The sequence below is a fragment of the Bufo gargarizans genome, chromosome 2 (genome assembly GCF_014858855.1).
Source record: "Bufo gargarizans isolate SCDJY-AF-19 chromosome 2, ASM1485885v1, whole genome shotgun sequence".
Taxonomy (NCBI): domain Eukaryota; kingdom Metazoa; phylum Chordata; class Amphibia; order Anura; family Bufonidae; genus Bufo; species Bufo gargarizans.
The window spans coordinates 647,933,855-647,954,386 of NC_058081.1; the positions used below are offsets into that span (position 1 = coordinate 647,933,855).

General features: G+C 43.6%; 1 protein-coding gene across 1 annotated transcript; it reads right to left on the reverse strand.

Moving 5' to 3' along the window:
• Window positions 1-11,017: 11,017 nt before the first annotated feature.
• Window positions 11,018-18,309, reverse strand: LOC122926903 (olfactomedin-4-like). The gene is made up of 5 exons (XM_044278423.1): window positions 18,179-18,309; window positions 16,495-16,641; window positions 16,191-16,403; window positions 15,935-16,085; window positions 11,018-12,499 (listed from the first exon to the last, which is right to left on the reverse strand). The coding sequence occupies exons 1-5, from the start codon at window positions 18,236-18,238 to the stop codon at window positions 11,661-11,663; spliced, it is 1,410 nt and encodes a 469-aa protein (XP_044134358.1). The 5' UTR covers window positions 18,239-18,309; the 3' UTR covers window positions 11,018-11,660.
• Between the last annotated feature and the right edge of the window lie 2,223 nt (window positions 18,310-20,532).

A 20,532-nucleotide genomic window follows, 5' to 3' on the forward strand; every position in this document is an offset into this window, starting at 1 on the left:
CCCCCATGCTTTCTTTGGTGTTTAAAGGATCCAGAACACTACAAAGTCAGTCAGTAATGTTTGCTTAGTGCAGTACTTGGTTAACTGGTTATACCGAGAGAGGGAAACTGTTAATTAGGACACCCTACTCATGCGGGCAGGAACCTTGGGATAGCCGTTATATGTTTTGTCTTTGTATGTAATACATGCAGCACTTTGTACTTATTTGGGTACCCCAGAGCTGGTTCTTCTCCCTCCTAAGCATAAGCCGAGGGCGGCTTAACTCGAAGTAAGGGGGATGTCGCTGAAGGTGTACAGAAACTAGAAGACACAAAATGAAGATCCGACTGACTGGATCCAAAACTAAGGAACCAGAGGGTAAGCCCTGTAACAGACCTGGCTCTCTCCCTTACTGCTCAGCCTATGCAAAAATCTCTATGGTAGATGATTGCATATCCTTGTTCCTCAACTGTATGAAACCTGAACACCTTATAATAGTGAGGGGACACGACCACCGGCTCCCTACACTTAATACGGAGGGAGTCAGGGTCACCTAGGATCCAGCAAACAGGAAAACCCAAATGAATGAACAAACCTATCTGTAGAAGACTCAGTAGTAGCATCCAGCATGCACACACTCCAGGAAGTAGTATAAACCGCAAAGTGATGCAGTATGGGAAGGGATTTAAAGGGATGCAATCAGTGCAACTACATGACAGCTGAGAGAGGCTAACGAGATGAGAAAACGAAAACAAAACAAAAGGAACCTCAAGCAGGAGTTTCTAAAGAACGTCTGACAGAGCTTCTCAGATGTCTGGTGGTGACAGTACCCCTCCTTCTATGAGTGGCCTTAATGTCCGTCACTGGGACCCACATCCTCTCCTCAGGACCATAACCCTCCCAATGAACGAGGTACTGGAGAGAACCGCGGACAACCAGACAACCACAATCGGAGGAGGAGGCAAAGACGAGGGTACAATGGGTTGGACATAAGGTTTTAAAAGGACTTATGAAAAACATTATGGATCTTCCAAGTCTGAGGAAGATCAAGACGGTAGGCAACAGGATTGATGACGGACAAGATTTTGTAAGGCCCAATAAACTTAGGACCCAACTTCCAGGAGAAAACCTTCAATTTGATATTCTTAGTAGACAACCACACCAGATCACCAACATTCAGGTCCGGACCAGGCACACGTCTCTTATCCGCCACACGCTTATATCTCTCACTCATGCTCTTAAGATTATCCTGAATCTTTTGCCAAATAGATGACAAAGACGAGGAGAATCTGTCCTCATCAGGTAAACCAGAAGACCCCTCTCCAGAGAATGTCCCAAACTGCGGATGAAACCCATATGCACCAAAAAATGGTGACTTATCAGAGGACTCCTGACGACGGTTATTTAAAGCAAACTCAGCAGCATGGGCTCCTGCTCAGAAGGCATTGAGAGCGACTGAGACCCTTATGCACTGAATGAGACCGCCGCACTGTCCTTGGACTGAGTATGACAGGAAGGAGTGATCTCTCCTCTCTCTCTAAGACGCCTGTCAATACGAACGGCCCGAGACATGGCAGTGTCCAAGGAGGTAGGTCTCTCATGAAAGGCAAATGCATCTTTCAATCCCTCTGAAAGACCATGGCAAAATTTACTTCGGAGTGCAGCATCATTCCAACCAGTATCAGCTGCCAATCTCCGAAATTCTGAGCAGTATATTTCTGCGGATTGTTTACCCTGGCATAAAAGACAGTCTAGACTCAGCCAGAGCAATACGATCCGGATCATCATATATCTAACCCAGGGCTAAAAAAATTCATCCACTGAACAGAGGGGCCGTGCCCCGACCGGCAGCAAAAAGGCCCAGGACTGAGCGTTATCCCTAAGCAGCGAGATGATGATCCCCACCCTCTGCTCCTAATCACCAAAGGAATGGGGAAGTAGGCGAAAATGGAGTTTGCAAGCCTCTCTAAAACGAACAAAATTCTCACTACCCCCGGAGAAAGTGTCCGGGAGCGAGATCTTAGGCTCAGAACAAACTCCATGAACGCAAGCTGAACCGGTCACCTGAAACTGAGAAACAGTTTTACGGAGATCTGCTACCTCCAATGAAAGACCCTGCATGTGTTCAGTCAAAAGTGAAACCGGATCCATGCTTGAGACGGTTTTGGCGGTTTATAATGTCACGGAAGGTGTACAGAAACTAGAAGACACAAAATGAAGATCTGACTGACTGGATCCAAAACTAAGGAACCAGAGGGTAAGCCCTGTAACAGACCTGGCTCTCTCCCTTACTGCTCAGCCTATGCAAAAATCTCTATGGTAGATGATTGCATATCCTCGTTCCTCGACTGTATGAAACCTGAACACCCTATAATAGTGAGGGGACACGACCACCGGCTCCCTACACTTAATACGGAGGGAGTCAGGGTCACCTAGGATCCAGCAAACAGGAAAACCCAAATGAATGAACAAACTTATCTGTAGAAGACTCAGTAGTAGCATCTAGCATGCACACACTCCAGGAAGTAGTATAAACCGCAAAGTGATGCAGTATGGGAAGGGATTTAAAGGGATGCAATCAGTGCAACTACATGACAGCTGAGAGAGGCTAACGAGATGAGAAAACGAAAGCAAAACAAAAGGAACCTCAAGCAGGAGGTTCTAAAGAACGTCTGTCAGAGCTTCTCAGATGTCTGGTGGTGACAGGGGAATGTAACATTTCAGAGTTATGTTACGAAACTCTTTTACCCTGCTACAACCTGTTAAGGGCATTAACTTTGTCATATTGTGTAATTTCATATATGTGCATTATAAGCCTTGTAAATATATATATTGTTGTCATTCTTCATGTTCACCAGCAGGTGGCAGCAATGTGTTCAGCAAGGACTTAGCTACAGTTTAGTATTTCTGAGCTGGAATAGTACATTCCAGTTTAGCTCCCCCCTCTGTGAGGAGGTGTGGAATGTTCCCACATCCTGCCTCATGGGGAGGGAAGGAAGTTCAGTTAGTGTGCCAGCCACCTCGGCTAGGGGAAGGCTGTGCTTGTAGGAGCTCCCAGATATAGGGATCCAAAGCCAGTATCTTGTCTCGACTGAGACAAATTATCATCATTCCCAGCCTGAGCCTTGCAGCCTCAGCTGGTAGAAGCAAGCAGCCACCTCCAGTATTCCAGGAAGAAGCATACCCTGTGAGCGCAACTGTGAGTACCGTCCAGAGACCAAGAGAAGCCAAATTCCTCCTCAGCTAGTCAGTCCCCAAGACAGCAGAAGATAGTCAGTGCAGAATATAAATTCCTGCCACAGTACAGAGCTACAAGCAGATGACTTATCCTGCAAAGAGCTCCAGGCACATGATAGAGCAGAAAATAGATTCCTGCCACACATTGCCAATCAGTGGCGTACATATAGGGGTCGCAGGGGTCGCCTGCGGACCCCTGGCCCCTGCTGCAGCTCCATCTGGCATCCGATTCCCATCCCAATTCCAGTTAAGTTGCCCCAGCCCTCCTCCTTGCAGTTAGCGCCTGAACTCAGACGGGATCCGGAAGGACTGAGAGAGGACGCACAAGAAGAGGACCGCTGAGGCGCCGACCGACCGGAAGAACAGAAGAACTGAAGTTCCCCTGCCCTGCCAGCTGGTAACTCGACAGTAGGTAAGTAAGTAAAAGCTGGGGGGGAGGGGAGCGGACCGGACCCTGGCAGCCCGCAACAGGGCACACTGAGGCCCCCAGCCCCCCAGGCATCCCCCCCTGGCAGATGACGGGGGGGGGGCGACGACTCGTCTCGTCTCTGGCAGCAGGAAAAGCCCGCACACTGAGGCCCCCAGCCCCCCAGGCATCCCCCCTGGCAGACCGGGGGAGGGGGGGGTTTACAGTCACTGGCACTCGTCTCTGGCAGGAAAAGCCCGCAACAGGTCACACTGAGTCTGACTGTAAACCCTCCCCCCCTCCCCCGGTCATCTGCCAGGGGGGATGCCTGGGGGCCTCAGTGTGCCCTGTTGCTGCAGGCTTTTCCTGCCAGAGACGAGTGCCAGTGACTGTAAACCCCCCCCCCCCCCCCTCCCCCAGTCATCTGCCAGGGGCCATCTGCCTTGCTTTGATGGGATTGCCAGATTGGGGCCTGGGCTGATCTGATCTGTGCGGCGGCGAGTTGGCCCATGGATCAATTTCGCACTAGGGCCCCATGGATTGTGTGTACGCCACTGTTGCCAATACCTGCTGGGACTTCAGACTAATGCTGTATCTCATGTGGATTAATTCTGCAAGAAGTAAAGACCCGTTTGAACTTTACCAAAGGTCTGGATCTCAATTATTGCTGCAAATCCCTCAATTACTCCTACTATCAACACACTCATTTTATTGCAAGTGAGCCAGGATCCAGGAGTCCAGCCGTACCAAGGTAGGAGACTCCGTTGACACTATTGCCATTACCACACAGAGACATTACACCACTCTGGCATTCCTAACCTGGTGCGTGAGATATTACATCTTAAAGGGCCCTGTGACTGTACCCTGCGGACGCTGCAATTGGCGTCACGAGCAAAACTATTAACTATCACTTACACCTGACCAGCCATTGCATATTATTGGCGTCAGAGTGCATACCCTAATCCGGCTTACTGCATTACCTCATCCATTTGATCTCGAAGAGCCAGCCATCGCCATCTTGATTGAAGATCTTGCGTAAAATCTCACACAGCCCGTCATCATGTCAGCCGGCGCGGTGACGTTATATTTCACCACGTACTGGATTTTAAGCCGGATCTTCAATAAAGATGGCGGCTGGATCTTCGTGGTAAGTAAGATTTTGTTTATTTTTTACTTGCAGGATGACAGGCCAAACTGGACGGACAAATGTATTTTTTCGGCCTTATGTACTATGTTACTATTCAGGGAAAATCGAAAAGCATGAAGAAATTTGGCTTTGCGGCCAATAACATTTTTCATGAAATTTGGATCGCACAACACTACAGCTGACACTCACGTTGGTATATTTGCCTGACCCACATTTGATCAAAAATGTGCGCAAAGAGCTTCCATTTTTCATGTGTAGTAGGTATAGTACCACTGTAATCCAGAATAATGTCTAATCCTTAGTTCTATTGTTTGCATGTATAACAGAGTGCTGCCATATTTTGTTTGCTGTTTGTATGTTAGCTTTATGGATGTGCATCGGCGACTTTGGATGTGCTAGGATTTTCCTGCACTCACCGGGAACGGAGATAACTCTGATCCCGACCCTTTAACACCACAGATGGCACAGTCAATAATGACCAATGCATCTAAGACTACTTTCACACTAGCGTTCGGGCGGATCCGTTCTGAACGGATCCGCTCATAATAATGCAGATGGAGGCTCCGTTCAGAACGGATCCGTCTGCATTATTTTTAGCATAGAACAGCTAAGTGTGAAAATAGCCTCGTACGGATCCGTCCAGACTTTCAATGTAAAGTCAATGGGGGACGGATCCGCTTGAAGATTGAGCCACATTGTGGCATCTTCAAACGGATCCGTCCCCATTGACTTACATTGAAAGTCTGGACGGATCCGCACGCCTCCGCACGGCCAGGCGGACACCCGAACGCTGCAAGCAGCGTTCAGCTGTCCGCCTGTCCGTGCGGAGGCGAGCGGAGCGGAGGCTGAACGCCGCCAGACTGATGCAGTCTGAGCGGATCCGCCTCCATTCAGACTGCATCAGGGCTGGACGGAAGCGTTCGGGTCCGCTCATGAGCTCCTTCAAACGGAGCTCACGAGCGGACCAGCGAACGCTAGTGTGAAAGTAGCCTAAGTGGTTATACAGAGGGAGAGGGCTCCTTCTGTCCTGTGATTTGCACCGTTGGGACATACTAGCAGGGTGCCAATTGGTTGCTATTGCAGCTGGGGTCCTTCTGAATGCCCCAGGCCTGCCATATCATGGCTATTATTACATCCGGCCTCTAGCAGAATATAATAGTCTGCAGGTACACAGAAGCTTTACTGTGAATAGTACAAGTGATTGAATGATCTCAAGTTTAAGTCCCCTAAGTGGAGTAAAAATCAGCTGAATTAAAATGTTAGAAAAACAAAAATATAAAAAGTATTTCCTATTTTAACTAATACAAAAAAATTAAAACATAAACATAATTGGTAAAATATCATGTTATTTAATATCATAACAAACAAAAAAACAAAAAATATCCAATGTCAGATTTTCTTTTTTTTTTCCTGGTTCACCTGCCTCCCAGTTGAATGAAAAATTATCAAAACATATACAATCAGTTAAAACTACAAGTTGCCCTGCAAATAAACTGCCCTCACATTGATCCGGAGGTAGAAAAACCAAGAAATTTATGGGTGTTAGCATATGAATGAATCAAATAAAACCGCAGCACTCCCAGGTCCTCAATCCATGCTGGTTTAGTCACCAAAAAATTGCGACGTTCCAACTTAACCGGTCTTTCTGAAGCAAGTGTGGTATGCACACCGAACTTGTTTGCTTGAGAAAGACTGGTTAGGTCAAAACGTCGCAATTTTTGGATGAATAAGGCTACTTTCACACTAGCGTTCGGGGCTCCGCTTGTGAGTTCCATTTAAAGGCTCTCACAAGCGGTCCCGAACGCATCCGTACTGCCCTAATGCATTCTGAAAAGGACGCGGATCCGCTCAGAATGCCTCAGTCTGGCAGCGTTTGGCCTCCGCTCCGCTCAGCAGGCAGACACCTGAACGCTGCTTGCAGCGTTCGGGTGTCCGCCTGGCCGTGCGGAGGCAAACGGATCCATCCAGACTTACAATGGAAGTCAATGGGGACGGATCCGTTTGAATTTGACACAATATGGCTCAATTTTCAAACGGATCCGTCCCCCATTGACTTTCAATGTAAAGTCTGGACGGATCCGTCTGCGGCTACTTTCACACTTAGAATTTTTTTTACAATATAATGCAGACGGATCCGTTCTGAACGGAGCCACCGTCTGCATTATATGAGCGGATCCGTCTCAGACGGATCCGCTCTGAGCGCTAGTGTGAAAGTAGCCTAAGGGCTGTTTCACACGAGCGGATGCCGTGCGTCGCATCCGCTCCGTGAAAGACAGCCAAAACCCGATGCAGACTTCAGAGGCACGGAGCATTATCAGTCATGTTAATGCTCCGTGCCTCTGAAGTCTGCATCGGGTTTTGGCTGTCTTTCACGGAGCGGATGCGACGCACGGCATCCGCTCGTGTGAAACAGCCCTAAACCAGCATGGATTGAGGACCTGGGAGTGCTGCGGTTTTATTTAATTCATTCTAGTGCAGATAGAGTCCGGGGGCGAGGTAACGGGACTGGGAGAGGAATGGAAGGAGGGACTAGAACAGTTCAGAAGGAAAAGTGTAGGGTAAAAAATATACATAAACCTCTCAAATGTATGTATACTAATGCCAGAAGCCTGACTAATAAAACTGGGGAGCTGGAATTACTGATGTGTGAGGAGAACTATGACATAGTGGGAATAACTGAGACATGGCTGGATGATAGCTATGACATAGTGGGAATAACTGAGACATGGCTGGATGATAGCTATGACATAGTGGGAATAACTGAGACATGGCTGGATGATAGCTATGACATAGTGGGAATAACTGAGACATGGCTGGATGATAGCTACGACTGGGCAGTTAATGTACAGGGTTACAGTCTGTTTAGAAAGGATTGCCAAAACCGGAGAGGGGGAGATGTCTGCCTTTATGTAAAGTCCTGTCTAAAGCCCACAGTCCGAGAAGACATAAGGGAGGGACACGAACATGTGGAGTCACTGTGGGTAGAGATACATGGAGGCAAAAACAATAACAAATTACTAATAGGAGTTTACTATAAACCACCTAATATACCAGAGCCCACAGAAAATATAATACTAAGGCTCCATTTAGACGTCCGTAGAATGTATCCACACACGTTCCACAATTATCCGGAACAGGTGCGGACCCATTCATTCTCTATGGGGCAGGAATGGATGCGGACAGCACACATAGTGCTATCCACATCCGCATTTCCGGAGCGTGGCCCAAACTTCCGGACATGTGAATGGACCCTAAACGAGATAGACGAGGCAGCAAATCATAATGAGGTGGTTATTATGGGGGACTTCAACTACCCAGATATAGACTGGGAAACTGAAAGCTGCATCTCTCATAAGGGAAACAGGTTCTTGGCAATAACCAAAGACAATTACCTCTCCCAACTGGTTCAGGACCCGACTAGAGGGACGGCCATACTGGACTTAGTATTAACCAATAGACCTGACAGAACAACAGACGTGCAGGTTGGTGGACACCTGGGAAATAGTGACCATAAAGTAATAACCTTCCAGTTTATCATTCAAAAGAGCGTTTCTACAGGGAGGAACAAAAATACCAAACTTCAAAAAAGCTAACTTTAGGCTACTTTCACACCTGCGTTCAGTTCAGAACGGATCCGTTTGCATTATTCTTTTTTTTAAAAGTCTAAGTCAAAATGGATCCATCCTGGCTTACATTGAAAGTCAATGGAGGATGGATCCATTTTCAATTGCACCATATTGTGTCAGTGAAAACAGATCAGTCCAAATTGACTTACATTGTAAGTCAGGACGAATCCGTTTGGCTCCGCATCGTCAGGCAGACACCAAAATGCTGCAAGCAGCGTTTTGGTGTCTGCCTCCAGAGCGGAATGGTGCAACAAAGCCAAACTGATGCATTCTGAACGGATCCTTATCCATTCAGAATGCATTGGGGCTAAACTGATCCGTTTTGGGGCTGCTTGTGAGAGCCCTGAAACAGATCTCACAAGCGGACCCAGAAACGCCAGTGTGAAAGTAGCCTAAGCCAACAAAGAGAGGCCATAGGCCTAACTAACTGGGACAAAGTCCTCAAAAATAAAAATACAGCCACAAAATGGGATATTTTTAAAAGCATCCTAGAGACCGAGAGATTAATTGCCAAAGAAAGCAAAACTAACCCTAAAATGTTCTTCAATCATATAAATGGTAAAAAGTATAAATCTGAAGGTGTTGGCCCTCTACAGAGTAATGAGGGGGGAGTTGCAGAGAGCGATGAGGAGAAAGCAAAGCTATTAAATATTTTTTTCTCCACTGTATTCACTTAAAAAAATAAGCTGTCAGATAAAATGCAGAATGTAAAAATTAATTCCCCATTAAAAGTGCCCTATCTGACCCAGGAAGAAGCATGTTAAAAATATTAAAATAGACAAATCGCCAGGGCCAGATGGCATACACCCTCGTATCCTAGGAGAATTTAGTAATGTCATAGCCAGACCCTTATTTCTGATATTTAAGGAATCTATACTGACTAGGAGTGTTCCACAGGATTGGCACATAGCAAATGTGGTGCCAATATTCAAAAAGGGTACAAAAACAGAGACGGGAAACTATTGGCCGGTAAGTTTAACATCTGTCGTGGGTAAACTGTTTGAAGGTTTTCTAAGAGATGCTATCTTGGAGGATCTCAACGGAAATAAGCAAATAACGCCATATTTACATAGCTTTATGAGGGATCGGTCATGCCAAACTAATTTAATCAGTTTCTATGAGGAGGTAAGTTCTAGACTTGACAGCGGCTAATCAATGGATGTTGTATATCTGGACTTTTCCAAAGCATTTGACGCGGTACCACATAAAAGGTTAATATATAAAATGAGAATGCTCGGACTGGGAGAAAATGTCTGTATGTGGGTAAGTAACTGGCTCAGTGATAGAAAACAGAGGGTGGGTATTAATAGTACACTCTCAGATTGGGTCACTGTCACTAGTGGGGTACCTCAGGGGTCAGTATTGGGTCCTATTCTCTTCAATATATTTATTAATGATCTTGTAGAAGGCTTGCACAGTAAAATATCAATTTTTAAAGATGACACTAAATTGTGTAAAGTAATTGACACTGAAGAGGACAGAATACTACTACAGAGGGATCTGGATAGATTGGAGGCTTGGCCAGATAAGTGGCAGATGAGGTTTAACACTGACAAATGTAAGGTTATGCACATGGGTAGGAATAATACAAGTCACCCGTACATACTAAATGGTAAAACACTCGGTAACACTGACATGGAAAAGGACCTATGAATTTTTGTGAACAGCAAACTAAGCTGTAAAAACCAGTGTTAGGCAGCTGCTGCCAAGGCCAAAAGGATAATGGGTTGCATCAAAAGGGGCATAGATGCCCGTGATTAGAACATAATCCTACCAATTTACAAATCACTAGTCAGACCACACATGGAGTACTGTGTACAGTTCTGGGCTCCTGTAAACAAGGCAGACATAGCAGAGCTGGAGAGGGTACAGAGTAGGGCAACTCAAGTAATAACTGGAATGGGGCAACTACAGTACCCTGAAAGATTATCAACATTAGGGTTATTCACTTTAGAAAAAAGACGACAGAGGGGAGATCTAATTACTATGTATAAATATATCAGGGGTCAGTACACAGATCTCTCCCATCATCTATTTATCCCCAGGACTGTGCCTGTGACGAGGGGACATCCTCTGCGTCTGGAGGAAAGAAGGTTTGTACACAAACATAGAAGAGGATTCTTTACGGTAAGAGCAGTGAGACTATGGAACTCTCTGCCTGAGGAGGTGGTGATGGTGAGTACAATAAAGGAATTCAAGAGGGGCCTGGATGTATTTCTGGAGTGTAATAATATTACAGGCTATAGCTACTAGAGAGGGGTCAGTGATCCAGGGAGTTATTCTGATTGCCTGATTGGAGTCGGGAAGGAATTCCTAAATTGGCTTCTACCTCTTTTTTTTTTTTTTTTGCCTTCCTCTGGATAAACTTGCAGGATAACAGGCTGAACTGGATGGACAAATGTCTTTTTTCGGCCTTATGTACTATGTTACTATGTTATTCTAAAGATTTGGGGGTACTACGGACTGGTACCCAACACCACGGGCACCACCACCATAGAGACTTAATACGCAGATTCATTATTGCTGCTACTTCTTTTTCTTCCTTTGAGTGTTAGTATATGAAGACACAAAGCAATTTTTTTTTTAAAAAAAAGGTTTTTAATTTTTTTAGATTTAGTAAAACATAACATTTTTATTTTATTTTGGTAGAGCTGTAATCATTAAATGTTATTTTTATCATATTGTAAATGCTGTAAAAAAAAACAATGGGACCATTGTTTTTTTTTTCCCATTTCCACACACAAAGGTTTTCTTCAGTGCAGTTTCCCAATACAGTATATAAACCATTAATGAATTTATGTAAAAAGTACAACGGGTAAGGCAAAAAACAAGCTATGTTGATGGAAAAATAAAAAAGTTATGACTTTTTGAGAGGGGTGGGGAAAATTAAAATGTTTTTCCATGGTCCATAAGGGGCTTAAAGAAGTCCCTCCACATTTTATCATCGTGTTGTTTTTAAGTGTTGATTAATTTTCTAATCACTGTCAAATTCCCTGAATACACTTCAAAGATATTACGTTGACTGTAACTTCCACAAAAGGGATCATTAATCTGAACAGAATTTTTAACTTATTTAGATTTTTAAAAATAATGTTCGAGGGAGAACATTGATCAGTATTTCAATGAACGGAAGCCATTGACTGGATTGTGCAGGATAAGCAATAACAAACACCTACATGGAGAAAACATTGGTGGTCTTCTGAAAATGAGGTCTTGATCTCCATTGCTACTTTAAGGTAAAACATTCATGTACATAAGCAGATTCCTAGACAGGTTTGGGAAGTGACTTAAAGGCAATATTGTATGTGACTAGGTAGCCATCATTGTACATGTAGAGTTTGTGATCATTAGGGTTGTAGGAAAGACTCTGCACATTCTCCATCATTTTGTCAAGGATGATGCTTATTTGACCTTCCTGGCTTGTCTTGGTGTCATACATGTAAAAGATTTCTTCTTTTCTGGTGCTAAGGGTTCTAGTGGCATACAGGACCCCACACACTATAAAGGCATTGGTGGCACCAGGCTTGTACTGGGATGTCATCCAAGTCTTCTCTACCACCAAGGTAACGGGATTTAGTTTGCCAATTACAATGTTTCCAGCGTTTTGCTCTGTAGAGTAAATGACCCAGGGGCCATTTTCATCACTGGCTAAGTCAATGTCCTGCCAGGCAGAGGAGGCGTAAGAGAATCGGTTGTTAAAAGTGGCATCTGTGAGGGTCTTACGCTCCACTGCATTGGTATCCGCATTGCATTTACAGATGTCCCTACTGTTATAGCAATTGTAATACAATGAATTGTTGAACATAATTATGCCTCCGCCTTGGCCACAGCTGGAGTAGTCATAATTATTGTAGGCCAGATTTTTGGTCAGCACCTTCTCTGTGGCTCCTTTGTAGAGCAAGAGATTATCGTATGTGGGGTAATATCGAATAATGTTCATCATACGGCCATCTACTTGAAGAGGGGTCACCCAATGCACATCTTGATTACCATTTGCATAAGAGTCTTTCCCCCATCCTCCAAATTTATAGTTAAATCCTAACCAATTCAACTGGACCACAAATGGTTTACTGATGTTAACAATTCCTCCATGACTGCAGGATCCTAAGGATATAAAAAAATGAAAAAAAAATATTTAAAACTATAGACATCACTTGCAATTTATCACAATCTGTTGTGTCATTATACAAATTCATATGTTGCCTGAACCAGTTCAAGATTTACGTGGGTCCTCTGGTGGCAAACATGGTGGATCACCTTTCTACCAATTCTTGACAGTAGAGCATGTTTATCCAGAGTGTAATGGGGCCACTAGCCCCTCTATAACCTAACATCTGAATGTTTTTGTCTGGTGCTAGTGCAGACTTGTCTATTGCTTATGTCATCTCATCAGACAACACTACAAACTTTAAAAACATTTTAAAACAGAAATACAAAGTCGACTTCATTCCTGTTTTAATTTTTTTTTTCAGTTGTAGAATCGAAGTCTCACGCAACTTCTAACTTAGCGGATTTTGCCTCGCCAATGCACATACATTTGAACGCTGTACAGAGACAGGTCTCCGTACACCATTAAAACGAGCTTTAGGAACGAATCAACTTCGATCTTGGATCCAAAGCTCGATTCACTCATCCCTATTAATAACCTATCCTGAGGACAAGTTATCAGAATGTAAACCTAGGCCTTCTAATGCCTAAGGATAGGTCATCATTATTCAGCCTCCTCTTAGTATACCAAGTCTGATGGCAGTGGCTGTGCTTGGTATTGAAGCGCAATCCCATACACTTTAATGGGATTGTGCTCCACAAAGGCCATGTGACCGTTGAACATAACATCACAGAGAGAGAAACAGGCCACAGAACTTCCCCGAATGTGACACACTGTCGAACAGCTGATCACCCGGGCTACCAGGGGTTAGACCCCACCAATCTGATTTTAATGACCTATCCTGAAAGTAGGTCATCCATATTGAACTCTTGAAAAAATTCCTTTAAAAATGTCCCTAGAAATGACACTAAAGAACGTGAATTCAAGAATTGACATTTGAGTAGAAACTTAATATTGGTCCAGACAATAATGTGGTTGCTTAATTTGGCAAAGATGCAAAAGGTTGCAGAAAGTGTGGTAAATTGCACAAAGTGGAGCATGTAACATAATATTTTCTCACTTCACTAGACATATTAGACACTATTTTCCTTTATGCCACCTCATAAGGGCTTGTGCTTAGGGCTTCAGGATAAATGGGGGGGGGGGGTGGCACTTCATATAGGAAACTAATTGTTCCTGTTGATTCTTTCACCTTAGTACTGCCTCTCCGAACTCATTGGGATGTCTCTTTATCATTAACTTTTGTTTATTGTAGCCACAAGTCAGGAGATTTAACAAAGACACTGTTTACCTACAGCTAATTTAAAGGCTATGCACATTTGTGGGGGAAAGTTTGGGCTTAAAATCTTTTTTTCAATTGGTCTTTATTCAAAATTTTCAGCAGTTTTTGTCATATAGGTTTAAGTTTAGCCTAGCTGCAGGACATCTTACTTTTACTTTCAGCTGTCATCTGACGTTAAGCCCCCTATCTCTCAACTACTTATAGCTCATAACAGTAATTCCTTCAGGAAGACAGTGTAACGCTGGGTTCAGACCTGAGCGTTCGCGATGGAGCGCTCTGTATGCGCGATTGTACGGGCGTTTGCAATCGCGCATACAGAGACAAGCGAACGCCCATTGTCGCGCGTTCCCGGAAGTCTATGTACGGAAAGGAGCGACAAGACGCCCCAAAGAAGCTCATGTACTTCTTGGGGCGTCGGGCGTTTTACAGCGCGATCGTACGCGCTGTAAAACGCTCAGGTGAGAACCATTCCCATAGGGAATCATTGGTTCTTGCCTGTTGAGCGTTTTACAGCGCGTAGGAACGCGCTGTAAAACGCTCAGGTCTGAACCCAGCGTAATGGTAGAATCCCCTGACTTGGTACTGCAGTTAACAAAAGCAAGTGAAAAAGAGACATCAGAGCAGTCAGATAAGGAGAAAGATGAATCCAAGATATGTACATTGCTAGCATAATCTGCACACTGACACAAAAGTAGTAAAGCTCCTCAGTATAACTAAAAACACAGTGGCCACAGAGTAAAGGTGGCCATGTACCTTGCAAGAGTTAGGGTTCATTTCAAGTTTGTGCTTCAGCGTATGATCATGGATGCATTTTTATACGGATCTCTTTTAGATGATGTCCACTTCCTGTCTTTCTTTCAGACTCAATCACTTTAATGAATGACTCTTGAGGGTAAATTCGGAGCTGGTTGGTGCATGCTATGATTTTTCCAGTCATTGCATGCACCATCCATTGATGCCTTTGGACTTGTGCATTAGGTTTATATTTTACTGGCAGCTGTGTAAGGGTATATTCAAATGAGATGTTTTCAGGGGTGGACTGGGAACTTAAAGTGACCCTAGAAAAAAAAAATAACTTGTGGCACCATGCCGTAGCGGGCTCCAAATTAACAGAAGGTGGGGCAAAATACTGTCCCATCAGAACCATGTACCACAGTGCAGCACAATATGTTGCCTAAAAGCTGTCCCTTTGTGGTGGCCATCAATAGCTGCCATTTTCTGTCTCCTCCACCTCCGGTTGTCTCTGATTAAGATACGGAGCAGGGGGCTTAGGAGGTGAGACGCAGACTACAGCAGTTGAATTCAGGAGAGCATGTGCGCTGTGCCAGCGGCAGAGGGGAGGGCTTGGGCAGCCCCCTGGGTATCAGCCCACCGTGAAATTTCCCTGTAAGCTATATGGCCCTGGATGTTTTTAACCACACAGTGAAAATTGCACTAAAACAAAGTTTAAAACCGCATTCAGTTTTAACTGGTTTGCTGCAGTTTTGAGATGTGGTTATTTGCCATGGTTTTTTCCAGGTTAAAAATGTAACATAAATGCATGGCCAATAAGCACATCACAAAACTACAGTAATCACGGTAAAACCAAGTGCGTTTTCTGGAGAGTTTTTTACCACACGGTCAAAATCATTTTGTGTAGCTGCTGTATACCCTCAAGTCAATAGGCAGCTTTAGCCGAACTAATAGGGTAAAACCACGCGGTCATGTTTTTGCATGCAGTTTTGGAAGCCAAAACCAGGAGTGAATTCTAAAAAATGCGTAGTCGTATCTGTCCTTACTTTACTTTTTTCTACTTTTATGATCCACTCCTGATTTTGGCTTCAAAAACGGCATCAGCAAGTCTGACCATGTGGCCGCACCCTTAGGGGATGTGAGCACTAAACGTGTCTAGGACAGCATAAACTGTAAATACAGCCGTGCATGGCTTCACTAATAAATTGCTGTAAAAATGTTAATAAATTTGGTACATTTTAGGATTCCTCTTAGCCTCACACTTTTTCAACAATGTTCAAAACTGTACAAGTTGTACAAGTACAGTTTAACAATTTGGAACATTTGATTACTAAATCTTCCTTAGGTTAGGTATGGTCTATGTTCTGAATGTATGTTGTGGAGATATTAGTTTTCATAAGTAACACAATTAACTTACCATAATTGATCTGTGGTGGGACTTCATTATTTTGGTTCTTCTCACAATCTTCAAGTCTCTTACGCAGTGAAGCAATCTCCCGTCTCACTGCTAGGACATTGTTCTTGTCGTATGATTCTAGTTGGTTCACCATAATGGATATATTATGGACCTGGAAATTAGATATAATATGACAGTGTTTAGCTTTATCTTCTGCAGTTATGTTTTCCATATTTGTCTATTTTATTATTTTGAACCTCCTGAACTGTTGACCTACCTCCGTATAGAGAGTTTCCACCAGAACATTGGATCCATCCATTGATTCTCGAAGTTTGATAACCAATGATTCCATTTCTCTGATTTCCAACCTAAGCAGCTCAAAGTCTAGTTCTGTGTAGGATACACCACCCATCTCTATGACTTCTACTCGTCTGGTCAGGTTCTTAAGCTTTACCAGGTATTCAGTCAGTGTAGCCTGATAACTGTTCACCTAAAAGAAGGACAAGATTTTATAAATGCATCCTGCATTTCAAGAGACTCATTATTGACTGCTAGAGTGCGAGAAATTTTTCGAGTTTTACCTTAGTGATCTCTTGTTGGACACTGATGCTTAGATCCTTGTTGGAAATTTCCAGGATCTCCAAACGATCTGCAGGGAATGTGTTATCTGGGAGGGCAACAGAGCAGTAACAAACGCCCAGTTCATCCATAGCCCCAGTGGTGTTTACCTGTACAAGACCATAATGTAATAGAGGTTAGGTCAGTGAAATATTCATAGTGCTTTTTGGGCATGAGCCCTGCACTCTCTGTGTCAATGCTTGCAGTCATCAATATCTAAGTGGACTTCCACAGCCCACGTAAGATATGTTGCAAATAAGTTAATGATGTTAACATAAACAGAACTTAGCCACTTCCCAGACATTTCGGTCTTACCCAGACATGTTTTAACTGTCTGTCTGTGACCTAAGATCAGATGTGTGTGGACACCTGGATCGTAACAATCAGGACATCAACACACATGTGATCTTGGGCCACAGACAGGCCATTCAAAGACATCCTAGTAGGACTGAAACATCCGCTAACACTACGGAATGGCTATGTTCTCTCCTTATTAACTAAAATGGGTTTGACAAAAAATAAAAATATATATATATATATATATATATATAGAGAGAGAGAGAGAGAGCACTATATAGAGATAAGGACTATCATGGAGGTCACATATTGTATTACTGCCCTATAATATATTAACATATGTAGGTTTCAGGAGGTAACTGTTTTAGGGACCATTTATTTGAGAAGGAGAACTGCACTATACCTGATACACATCAGTTGCAAACCCCACCTCCAGACAATAATCACTACCAAGCTGTGCTCTTCCACAGTAATAGTTACTGTTGTGCCCCCCTCCCCCCCCCTCAACTGTAGCCCAAGCAGTATTTCCTGCCTCTTCTATTAGTTACAGCATTGCCCCTATATCGCATTTGAAAACACAGCGGTGCCCCCCCCCCTTCCCTGAGTAGTCAGAGCAGTTCCTCCTTCTCTTCCCTAGTAATCACAGTAGTGTCCTAATACTCCCCCTGTAGTCAGAGCACTGCCTTCCCTTTCCCCAGTAGTCACATCAGGGCTCAACTTTCCTCCTATTCTTTATACATGGTGAAGTGCAAATCATGTAAAACTCACTCTGTACAGAAACTCTGTTCATCTTAATATATAATAACAAATAGAGAGCACATTCTGTAAAATAGATAGATAGATAGATAGATAGATAGATAGATAGATAGATAGATACAGTAGATAATTAGATACACTTGAAATATATATATATATAACGGAAAAAGGGCAGCGCTCCGAAAAATCTAAAGAATAATTTTTATTCACCCATGTGGTACAGCAACGTTTCTTTTTGGAGAAAGGCTCTATTGTTGAGCTGAAACGTTGCTGTACCACATGGGTGAATGAAAATTATTATTTTGATTTTTCGGAGTGCTGCCCTTTTTCCATTTTATATTTTGGGAAATTGCTTATTCCCGTTGGGCTTTGCACCTGTTGCTATTGCTGGTTTGATTGGTGCTGCCTGTTTTTTCATTTTTAAATATATATATATACATATATATAGATATATATTAGAATGACACAGTGAATAGATAGATAGATAGATAGATAGATAGATATGGGATAGATAGATAGATAGATAGATAGATAGATAGATAGATAGCATTTTCCATGGATTATCTATGAGCCCTGTCAATTCTTTGTACTCACCAGCAGACTGGCAGCATGGCTATGCAGTACACACACAGCTAGGATTAGTAGAAGCAGCATCTTGTCCTATGGAATTGCCTTCTGCTCCTCTCTTTGCCTTGTGCAGAAGCAGCTGTATTTATATAGGCAGCTTTGGGGTGGAGGAATGACCTCAAGGAATTTCCAGATTTTCCTCAGATGAAGCCCCCTCCCCATTACGTCCAGCACACACCCCATCCATTCGGTTTGTACCTGTTGAGAAATCACACAGTTGACATAGGTGTAGCAATGTCCTTGGGAAATCTGCATAAGAAACAGTCCTGTAGTAAATAAAAGAATAGCATTGTATTACCCTTGTGCTGGTCATCTTCACAAGAACCTGCATTCCTGTCCCCAGGAGTTGAATTGCTAAACAAGATTTGCACAGTGATAAAAGAAAACTGTAAGCCTCGGTTCACATCTGCCTTGGAGGCCCCCTTAACAGCCCCCTTTGCAGATGCCATCAAAATTGACCAACAAAATAGTGCGGATATCTAGTAAAAACATCAATTTTTTTGTTCCGTAAAATAAAAGACACCACGATGGAAAGCCAGTGGACCTGATTATAGCATAAGGTTGCTTTTGGCAACGGCAGTGATTAAAGCAGATGTGGATGAGTCCTACACTGTCTGGATCATATCATGTTTCTTTCACCCCAATGTATGCTATTAAACAGGCTGACATTATAGATGTTAAAAATGTCACCTGAATTTAACTCTGCATTTCTTTTATTTAAGTATTCCCCCATTTTCGTGTAATTTTAACTTGTATTATATACGAATGAGTCTCTAGGGCCAGGGGGGCATTGCACCTGCTCCTAGAGGCTCCGTTCGCCCACCTCATTTCCACGCCCTTCTGTCTTGATTGACAGGGCCAGGCCAGTGTTGGTTCTCCTGCTGGCCCTGTCTGCCGTGTAAATCTTGCGCCTGCGCCGTTCCGTTCAGTATTTGGCGCAGTGAGAAAGGCCGGCTGCGCCAGCGACTTAAAAAGATTAAAATAGACAAATCGCCAGGACCGGATGGCATACACCCCCGTATCCTAAGGGAATTAAGTCATGTCATAGCCAGACCCTTATTTCTGATATTTGCGGACTCTATACTGACAGGGAATGTCCCACAGGATTGGCGCATGGCAAATGTGGTGCCAATATTCAAAAAGGGTCCAAAAACAGAGCCTGGAAACTATAGGTGGGTAAACTGTTTGAAGGTTTTCTAAGAGATGCTATCTTAGAGCATCTCAACGGAAATAAGCAAATTACGATCTATATCAGCATGGCTTCGTGAGGGATCGGTCATGCCAAACTAATTTAATCAGTTTCTATGAGGAGGTAAGTTCTAGACTTGACAGCGGCGAATCAATGGATGTCGTATATCTGGACTTCTCCAAAGCATTTGACACTGTACCACATAAAAGGTTAGTATATAAAATGAGAATGCTCGGACTGGGAGAAAACGTCTGTATGTGGGTAAGTAACTGGCTGAGTGATAGAAAACAGAGCGTGGTTATCAACGGTACACACTCAGATTGGGTCACTGTCACTAGTGGGGTACCTCAGGGGTCAGTATTGGGCCCTATTCTCTTCAATATATTTATTAATGATCTTGTAGAAGGCTTGCACAGTAAAACTGTGTAAAGTAATTAACACTGAAGAGGACAGAGGGATCTGGATAGATTAGAGGCTTGGGCAGATGAGATTTAACACTGACAAATGTAACGTTATGCACATGGGAAGGAATAATGCAAGTCACCCGTACATACTAAATGGTAAAACACTCGGTAAAACACTGAAATGGAAAAGGACCTAGGAATTTTAGTGATAGGGCAAACTAAGCTGTAAAAAACTGTGTCAGGCAGCTGCTGCCAAGGCCAATAAGATAATGGGTTGTATCAAAAGAGGCATAGATGCCTGTGATGAGAACATAGTCCTACCACTTTACAAATCGCTAGTCAGACCACACATGGAGTACTGTGTACAGTTCTGGGCTCCTGTAAACAAGGCAGACATAGCAGAGCTGGAGAGGGTCCAGAGGAGGGCAACTAAAGTAATAACTGGAATGGGTGGACTACAGTACCCTGAAAGATTATCCACATTAGGGATATTCACTTTAGAAAAAAGACGACTGAGGGGAGATCAAATTAATATGTATAAATATATCAGGGGGCAGTACAGAGATCTATCCCATCATCTATTTATCCCCAGGACTGTGACTGTGACGAGGGGACATCCTCTGCGCCTGGAGGAAAGAAGGTTTGTACACAAACATAGAAGAGGATTCTTTACAGTAAGAGCAGTGAGACTATGGAACTCTCTGCCTGAGGATGTGGTGATGGTGAGT

Coding starts and splice junctions, on each gene's coding strand:
- LOC122926903 (XM_044278423.1), bottom strand. CDS start 18,238: ATGCTGCTTCTACTAATCCTAGCTGTGTGTGTACTGCATAGCCATGCT. Junction 16,086..16,190: donor TGGAAACTCTCTATACGGAG/GTAGGTCAACAG, acceptor TCTAATTTCCAG/GTCCATAATATATCCATTAT. Junction 12,500..15,934: donor CCCACCACAGATCAATTATG/GTAAGTTAATTG, acceptor TTATATCCTTAG/GATCCTGCAGTCATGGAGGA.